The 10,000-nt window shown below is 47.9% G+C and overlaps 1 protein-coding gene across 1 annotated transcript in view; it reads right to left on the bottom strand.

The window, feature by feature from the left end:
- The window catches only part of LOC143133482 (protein unc-13 homolog A), a 67,349-nt gene that overhangs the window by 40,603 nt on the left and 16,746 nt on the right, over positions 1-10,000 (bottom strand). Inside the window, exons 8-10 of the mRNA XM_076293244.1 lie at positions 6,422-6,451; positions 4,756-4,969; positions 293-1,483 (exon numbers count right to left, since the gene is read on the bottom strand). Of these exons, the coding sequence (XP_076149359.1) occupies positions 293-1,483; positions 4,756-4,969; positions 6,422-6,451 (1,435 nt within the window). The remainder of the gene's footprint in view (positions 1-292; positions 1,484-4,755; positions 4,970-6,421; positions 6,452-10,000) is intronic.

Raw genomic sequence — 10,000 nt, 5'->3', positions numbered from 1 at the left:
CAGCAATTAACCTATGTAAAAAACTAAATGAGCATACTACCACATTAACATTAATTAGGTCTTGCCTCATTAGCATTCACGCCATCAGTGTGAACATCATTATCATTAGTGTATGCATGCATAACCTCTGGAAAATTAGCATTACCATAATAATTCCATTCCATTACCATATGAACTGTTAGCACCAGCATCAAAATTTAAACCTTAATGTTGATAGCAAGAAGCACTCCCTTTGCTATTACATTGGTGAATCCCCAGCAGAATTAGCACTAGCGTTATTTGCGGTTGCTACCTTTCTGGTTCAGGTTGTGGCTCAGCCTCAGCATCTGCTGTAGGGGATCGAAGGGGGCTTTCCCTCAGCTCCGGCGGGTACTCCTCCTCCTCCTCCAGGGGCGGTAGCTCATCTGTGAGAGGCGGCTCATCAGTTAGAAGGGGCTCCTCTCTGAACTGGGGTTCCTCCGAGGGAGGAGTGGTGGGTTTAGCTGTCGTGGGCCCCACGGATCCCTGTCCAGCTGGGGAGCCCTGGGCTGGAGCCAGCTGGCCTGTGGAGCCTGTGGGTTTCACCTGACCACCAGTGGGCACCCCTGGACCACCAGGAGCTGCATTAGCTTGGGCAGCTGGTCCAGTATTAGCGTTAGCGCCTGGTGGAGCCTGCTGCTGCTGCTGCTGGGCTATAGGTGGAGGCTGGCCTGCTGGGGCGGCAGGTTTGGGAGCAGGTGCCGAGGGCTGGGGAGGGCTAGAGGACATGCCCAGACCGAACACCCCGGCTAGCGGCTTGGCCATGGCGAAGAAGGACTGGACGGAGGGGATGGGACCCGTGGAGGTCGGCTGTGGCGGCGCAGCCTGGGTGGGGGGCTTGGTGGGCTGCTGAGGCTGGGCAGTGCGGGGGGGTCCGGGCTGGGCTGGGCTCTGGCCCTGGGCCTGGTTCTGTGCAGGAGGCTGGCCTGGGGCAGTTGGCTCTTGTGGAGGGTGGGGCTCGTGCATGGAGGCCTGCTTCTCCAGTGGGGGCCTAGAGGCGGCGGCGTTGACAGCGGAAGTGTTGGTGGTGCCGCCTGGGGGCACGTCGAGCGTCCTGGACGCGGTGCCGGTGGGCGTGGGTGTGTAGGGCGGCTCCTGGTCCTCACTGAGTGTGCCGTCCAGCGGGTAGTCCAGCTCCTCATCCTCGTACATGACCTCCTCCTCCTCGCCCTCGTAGAGATTGTCCGCACCATAGAGGAGATCACCGTCCTCCTCCTCGTACAGTGCACCTTCCTCTCCGCCATCTTTGCTGTAGCCACCCTCGTCTGAGTAGGCACCGGCGACGTGCGTCTCATCGGGGTCCCAGTCGGGCGAGCCCTTGCTGTAGCTGACGGACGAGTGGCAGGAGTGGTAGGAGTCATTCTCGTCGTAGAGTTCGCGCTCGCCATAGTCGCCGGCGAACTCCTCGCTCAGTTGGGAGCTGCAGCGACTCAGCTCCGCAGACGAAGCATAGCTACCAGTGGGACTGCAGACGTGGAGGAGGGGGGGAAGAGGAGGAGAAAAGAAAGAAAGACAGACAGACATAAAAATGGAAAGAAGATGAAGGAGAGAAGAGAAAGAAAAAGAAAGACAGAAAGAACAGAAAATAATGCAAGAAAGAGACATAGGAATATACAATAGGAGAGAACAGTGAGAGATGAATGATAAAAATGGAAAAGAGCAAGAGAAAGAAAAAGGAGGGGAGAGGGAGGGAACGACAGAATAAGCAGATTATTGAAAGCCAATGAGAAATACCACAGGGAATAACATAACTAGAACAGTCAAACACCACGGCACTGCAGGCAATAACACAAGTAGCACACACTCAAAAACTCAAGGCAATAGCAAAGATACTGTCTGTGTGGATGTCATGGACAGGCATTTGGAGGGATATGACACTGTACGTATGGAGGTGACGCAGGTAACAGGACAGATACTGTATGTATGGAGGTGATGGAGGTAACAGGACAGATATGGAGGTGATGGAGGTAACAGGACAGATATGGAGGTGATGGAGGTAACAGGACAGATACTGCATGTATGGAGGTGATGGAGGTAACAGGACAGATATGGAGGTGATGGAGGTAACAAGACAGATACTGTATGTATGGAGGTGATGGAGGTAACAGGACAGATATGGAGGTGATGGAGGTAACAAGACAGATGCTGTATGTATGGAGGTGATGGAGGTAACAGGACAGATATGGAGGTGATGGAGGTAACAAGACAGATGCTGTATGTATGGAGGTGATGGAGGTAACAAGAGAGATGCTGTATGTATGGAGGTGATGGAGGTAACAGGATAGATATGGAGGTGATGGAGGTAACAAGACAGATGCTGTATGTATGGAGGTGATGGAGGTAACAGGATAGATATGGAGGTGATGGAGGTAACAGGACAGATACTGTATGTATGGAGGTGATGGAGGTAACAGGACAGATATGGAGGTGATGGAGGTAACAAGACAGATACTGTATGTATGGAGGTGATGGAGGTAACAAGACAGATACTGTATGTATGGAGGTGATGGAGGTAACAGGACTGTCAGCCCCACAGAGGGAACTGAGTGTGAGGGAGGCTCAAGGGAAACAGAGCAATGGGGAAGGGATTTGTGATGAAAATAGAATGTATGTCGGGAAAAAGAAACAAACAAAGATGAAAGGATGAAGCAAGAAGCTGAACTTGAGTGATGAAAGAGAATGAAAGAGGTGGAGGAAAGAGGAGGATGATGGCGATTTAGAGGAAATTATGTCAGGGATGAGGATAAGAGAGAAACCAGAGCTGACAGAAGGGGAAATGATTAAGGAGATGATGGTCAACAACCAGAGAGAAAGAGGAAGAGGGGAAGAGAGGTCAGAGGAGAGTGGAGGAAGAGTGTACTGACAAAAAACATGCTGAAGACTGGCGGGGATGAATCAGAACAGGTGTATTAGGATGGATTACAGGTGTATGAGGAATGGAGGACTACAGGTGTAATAGGAATGGAGGAGTACAGGTGTACTAGGAATGGATTACAGGTGTATTAAGAATGGAGTACAGGTGTATTAGGATGGATTACAGGTGTATTAGGATGGAGTACAGGTGTATTAAGGATGGGCGGATGTATGAAAGACACAGGTGAGAAGGAGAGGAGGATGTAGGAGTAGATGGGTGAGTGTATGGAGGGATACATGGTGTGGCATTAGAGGAGAGGAGAGGAGGAGAGAGTGGATGGGGTGATGAAAGGTGTGGTGCATAGGAGAGGAGAGGAGGAGAGAGTGGAAGGGGTGATGAAAGGTGTGGTGGAGAGGAGAGGAGGAGAGAGTAGATGGGGTGATGAAAGGTGTGGTGCATAGGAGAGGAGAGGAGGAGAGAGTGGATGGGATGATGAAAGGTGTGGTGGAGAGGAGAGGAGGAGAGAGTGGATGGGGTGATGAAAGGTGTGGTGCATAGGAGAGGAGAGGAGGAGAGAGTGGATGGGGTGATGAAAGGTGTGGTGGATAGGAGAGGAGGAGAGAGTGGATGGGGTGATGAAAGTTTGTGTGTGAGAGTGAGACAGTGAGGCCACTTCAGCCCAAACAAGCCGAGAGTGTCACTCCTGATGAATTAGCCTATTAGAGGAAAACTGGACAGACACACACACACACACACACATACACACACACACACACCACACACACACATGCACACACACACATATATATATATATATTTGTGTGACTTATTGACCATAAAAGTGTTTTTTTAAATAATAAATGAAACCACAGCTTGTTTTTTTCACACACAAACACACATACACACACACACACACACACACACACACACACACACACACACACACACACACACAACAACAGCAACACTGCAACTCATTACTACTGAGAGAGCATGGAGCCCCACAGGCTGCAGATAACATACTGTACACTTCTTTCTGCACTTTCTTCACCTCTTTCTCTTTCTTTCCCTCTTGAGCTTTCTATGTATCACACCCTCTTTGTTATACAGGACTTCTTCCTTTCTTTCTTTTATTCTCTCTTTCTACAGTCAGTTCAGTCAACTCTCCCATACCTCTCCCTCTCCTCTTACTCCTTTCCTCCCTCTCTCTCACCGGATGCCCACATGTTGGTCCTGTTCCAGGTGGAGGTGCAGGAGGAGTGGAGTGTGCATGTATGGGTAGTGTGGGACATGTGGCCTCACCACCCCCACCCCAGATCCCCTGTACTGGTCCTGGGCCAGGTGGAGCCGCAGGTGGAGTGGTGTATGCTCATGGGGTACTAATACATAGAGGCATGGTGGCATTGGGCTCTTTTTCTTTTTTCCCTTCACCTCTCTTACTCTCTATCCCTCCTTCTCTCCCTCTCTCTATCCCTCCTTCTCTCTCTTACTCTCTATCTCTCCTTCTCTCCCTCTCTCTATCCCTCCTTCTCTCCCTCTCTCTATCCCTCCTTCTCTCTCTTACTCTCTATCTCTCCTTCTCTCCCTCTCTCTATCCCTCCTTCTCTCCCTCTCTCTATCTCTCTGCCTCTCCCTCTCTATTCCTCTTTCTCTCCTTCTCTCTATCCCTCTTTCTCTCCCTCTCTCTATCCCTCCTTCTCTCCCTCTCTCTCATCTGATGCCCATGTGTTGGTCAGAGTCCAAGTCGATCTGTGTAGAGGTAGATGCATCCAGATCATGGGGTCCTGCTGAAACTGTAACGCTGGGCTTCTATCTTTTCCTCCCTCCCTCTCTCCTTCCTCCCTCCCTCCCTCTCTCCTTCCTCCCCGCCCACCTCCCCTCACCTAATGGCCCTGTGCTGGTCGTAGTCGAGGTCACAGCTGTTGGTGGAGCGGGAATAGGAGTCTCGGGTGGAGCTGCGGTGGCTGTGGCCCATGGGGTACTGGTGGACGGAGGCGTTGGGCTGGGACGTGGTGTAGAAGGGCGGCGGGATGCTGTTACTGGTCTCGCTGCGGTAGTCACTGTCCCGGTCGTCCACCGCGCTGTCCGGGTCCTCGTCTAACGCACAGAAGAAGAAGAGGAGGATGACAGAGAGAGAGAAGGAAAGGGGAGAGAGGGAGAGCGAGGCAGAGAAAAAAAAGAGAGACGGATTATGAATCAGGAAAAAAAGAGAGAAAGAGGGATGATAGACATGCACGAGAGACGGAGCAAGACAGAGAGAGATAGAGAGAGAGAAAGACAGAGAGAGATAGAGAGAGAGAAAGACAGAGAGATAGAGAGAGAGAAAGACAGAGAGAGATAGAGAGAGAGAAAGACAGAGAGATAGAGAGAGAGAAAGACAGAGAGAGATAGAGAGAGAGAAAGACAGAGAGAGATAGAGAGAGAGAAAGACAGAGAGAGATAGAGAGAGAGAAAGACAGAGAGTGTATGTAAAATCTTGGGCTGCAGTCAGGATACAGAGTGGGCTCTACTTCATGCCAGCCACTGCCCCTGTGTCAGGAGCGGCCAGATACGCCACATTCTGCCCTCCTCTGGCTCAGATCTGGCTCAGTTCTGTCTCAGTTCTGGAATGGTTGTGGGCTGGCTCCATCCAGGAAGCTCTACGCCTCCCTTCACTGCATTACTGGCACTCTCTGAGCCACGGCCAACCTACACACACACACATTAACCTCTCTCACAGTGTGTATGTGTGTGTGTGTGTGTCTCTGTGTGCCTGTGTGTGTGTGTGTGTGTGTGTGTGTGTGTGTGTGTGTGTGTGTGTGTGTGTGTGTGTGTGTGTGTGTGTGTGTGAAAGGAAGAGAAGGGTCATTAACACGGTGGAGTGTGTGATGATTGGTGTTTGGGTCAGTTGGGAAGTGACCCGTGAGAAGAAGCACTTAACAGCCTGAAAGATACTTGGAGTGGACGCATTGCTCACACACACACACACACACACACAGAGACACAGACACAGACACAGACACAGACACAGACACAGACACACACACACACACACACACACACACACACACACACACACACACTTCACAGTTTAAGGCTGCAGCCATGGGCCAATGGGCCAAATGGCCATCCTGTAATGAAACACACCATCTGGTTGTTGCCAGGGCGTGGCTCACGTGTGTGAGATGCGGCAGCTTTTGTGTGTATGTGTGTGTGTGTGTGTGTGTGTGTGTGTGTGTGTGTGTGTGTGTGTATTTGTGTGTGCTAGTCTAAGATTGGAGAGTGCTGTATGGGCACTTCTAAAGAGGAGCTAAAAATACTCCCCTCTGAAAAACCACACTGCAGAGAAGCACCAGATTTATACTGCGCTGGCCACACAACAAGGCACATGCATATGGGCATGTGTGTGTGTGTGTGTGTCTGTCTGTTTAACTCTGTGTATGTGTGTACTGTATGTGTGAGGCTGTGTGTGTGTGTGTGTGTGTGTGTGTGTGTGTGTGTGTGTGTGTGTGTGTGTGTGTGTGTGTTTGTTTCACAACCTTTGAGGAAATATCAAGGGCAGCTACTTACTTTGCTGGTCTCCCCATAGACTCCAATTACCTGTAACACAACACAGGGAAACCAAGCATTAATATAGAATAATGTAACACGAGATAGAAAGATTACGTTATGCAATAAGAAACTCGAACATACACAACAAAAACGTTACATGAGTACTGTAATGTTGCAATACTATACTGGAATCCTCAATACAGTAGATGGAACATCAACAAAGACACACACACACACACACACACACACACACACACACACACACACACACACACACACACACAGACACACACATCTCCTAAGCCTGCGTCTAAGTGCTTTTTACTGTCCGTGCTGCAGGTGGTGTCAGAAGAAACAGTAAGTAATGGACCATGAAGTCATTAGTGATAAGTACAGAGTAATAGTAGCCAATACTGCTCAGCAGACATACAGTATTTATGACCCCTGGCTTTATGCTAAAGGGCTCAACAACAGCCCACACGTGTCACGATGCATCATGAGTTTGAACCCAAATGCAGGACAATGGACATGGACACAGGAATATAACTCAGAACTCAGAGGCTTTGCTCACAAGTGAGTAGGACAGCAGCACAGCAGCAAGAATACGAGGAAACACAATGGCAGAGCCATGACAGGACAAAACCAAGCGTTTAAATACAGGGCAGAACTACTGTAGGACAACGAGACACAGGTAAGAAACAAGGCAATGGTTAGGCAATCAGGTGAGAGGCAGGGACTACCCGAGACAAGGAACCAAGCCACATGGCAAACTAAACGAGGTAGCACATGGTAGACAGGAACAAAGACACAGGAACACAGGAAAAGGAAGTAAACCAAAGCATAAGAGGAAGTGACATGGCACAGAATCACAAGTAGGAAAGGCAAGATAAAACTACAAACTGAAAGTCCAAAACAAGTAGCTAAACAAGACCATGGCACAGTTCACTCTGAACTTCACAGAAAGTGATGACACATCAGCTGCCTGTACGCTTTGAATGACTGTCAACACACAAGGCAGCACCAGAAAGGGACACGTCAATACAACACACTATCATACTGAACATCCCCTCATCTACTGCTAAACATCAACACAACAAAACATCTTACTGAACATCCCCTTCTCCACTGCTAAACATCAAAACAACACACTATCATACTGAACATCCCCTTCTCCACTGATAAAAGTCAACACAACACACTATCATACTGAACATCCCCTTCTCCACTGCTAAACATTAACACAACACACTATCATACTAAACATCCCCTTCTCCACAGCTAAACGTCAACACAACACACTATCATACTGAACATCCCCTCATCTACTGCTAAACGTCAACACAACACACCATCATACTGAACATCCCCTCATCTACTGCTAAACGTCAACACAACACACTATCGTACTGAACATCATCTCTTGCAATGTTAAACATCAACACAACACACCATCATACTGAACATCCCCTCATCTACTGCTAAACGTCAACACAACACACCATCATACTGAACATCCCCTTCTCCACAGCTAAACGTCAACACAACACACCATCATACTGAACATCCCCTCATCTACTGCTAAACGTCAACACAACACACCATCATACTGAACATCCCCTTCTCCACAGCTAAACGTCAACACAACACACTATCATACTGAACATCCCCTCATCTACTGCTAAACGTCAACACAACACACCATCATACTGAACATCCCCTCATCTACTGCTAAACACACTATCGTACTGAACATCATCTCTTGCAATGTTAAACATCAACACAACACACCATCAAACTGAACATTCCCTCATCTACTGCTAAACGTCAACACAACACACCATCATACTGAACATCCCCTTCTCCACAGCTAAACGTCAACACAACACACCATCATACTGAACATCCCCTCATCTACTGCTAAACGTCAACACAACACACCATCATACTGAACATCCCCTTCTCCACTGCTAAACGTCAACACAACACACTATCATACTGAACATCCCCTCATCTACTGCTAAACGTCAACACAACACACCATCATACTGAACATCCCCTTCTCCACTGCTAAACGTCAACACAACACACTTTCATACTGAACATCCCCTCATCTACTGCTAAACGTCAACACAACACACCATCATACTGAACATCCCCTCATCTACTGCTAAACGTCAACACAACACACCATCATACTGAACATCCCCTTATCTACTGCTAAACGTCAACACAACACACCATCATACTGAACATCCCCTCATCTACTACTAAACATTAACACAACACACTATCATACTGAACATCATCTCCTGCACTATTAACAGACTTTATAACTTCATATGATCCTGCTTTCCCAGCAGCTCATGCCATCTATCCTCATCCCGTTGCTGAGTCATCCCAGCCTCCGCACCGGTCCACGCCAAAGCTGTGTCCACTTCTGGCCAGCTGGTGATGCAGTCACTTCCTCCTGCATCACTGGAAAGTATTCAGTTGACGGCTTCCAGTATTACTGACTCCATCATGCTTTAGCAGACATCAGACACCAGACGTCCAGTAATTCAGTGACCACAAACTCATTCATGAGTCAGTCATTCATAATTGATGACTGGGTTCCCAATTGCTTCATGGACATCAGACCTAAAGTGAGAGAGAGTTCTGTCGTCTCCATTCTCTCGATGTGCTCCTGAATCATACAGCAACTCATTCAAGCAGTGGTGGTAATCTTGTTCCCTGACAATCGGCCAGCCCAGGTTTGATTCATGAGCTGCCATTGTGAGTATTACAGTTTTTCTTGATTGCTTTGACCTGCTTAAAGAAACTGGAATCCACTTGGTCTTCATGAACACTTGCTTTGCACAGCAGTCATCTCTTGCGAATGTGTTCACACGTTTTCATTGGGTTCACACATTTCTCACACCCTTTTGCAAAACAGTTACAGTTTTTCTTGATTGCTTTGACCTGATTAAGGAAACTGGGATCCACTTGGTCTTCATGAACACTTTCTTTGCACAGCAGAAGTCATCTCTTGTGAATGTGTCCACACATTTTCATTGGTTTCACACAGTTCTCACACCCTTTTGTAAAACAGTTAACACAGATGTCATTCAAAGTCCCCAAACTCTATTGGTTTCCCCGTGCTAAACAAAAGGAAAACATCTTTTCACAGGTGGTAGAGATTCCTTGCACAAGTCTGAATCTCTGATACACCTGTGTGAAACTCCTTTGCACAATTAATCAAATCATTCATTATCCATAAGAGATGCCATGTCTAAAGATGATTGAGAGGAGGCCAAAGCCCTGACGCACAAATAGTGTGTGAAAGAGTGAGAGAGAAAGAGAGAGAGAGAGAGAGAGAGAATGTGCAGGTGTGTAAGAGAGAGCTCTCTAATGCTCTAATCAAAGTCAGCGGATTCACAGGAGGTTGTGTTTGTTTGTGTTTATCTTTATATTTAAATTTATTAGCAAATGATTTTCTCCAAAACAATGTACATTATATTTTAACCAAGGCCCAAACGACACACTCCAGAGAGGTAGTTCACCCCAACCTTCAGTATTCCCAGAGAAATTCCACGCAGGGTTTTGTTTTTGGTATGGGGA

Source organism: Alosa pseudoharengus, unplaced genomic scaffold, assembly GCF_046254945.1.
Source record: "Alosa pseudoharengus isolate Yale_2024_CS ecotype anadromous, Long Island Sound unplaced genomic scaffold, YU_APseudo_1.1 YU_APseudo_1.1_scf_2, whole genome shotgun sequence".
In the NCBI taxonomy this organism is placed as follows: Eukaryota; Metazoa; Chordata; class Actinopteri; order Clupeiformes; family Clupeidae; genus Alosa; species Alosa pseudoharengus.
This window is presented reverse-complemented; position numbering and strand designations above follow the sequence as displayed.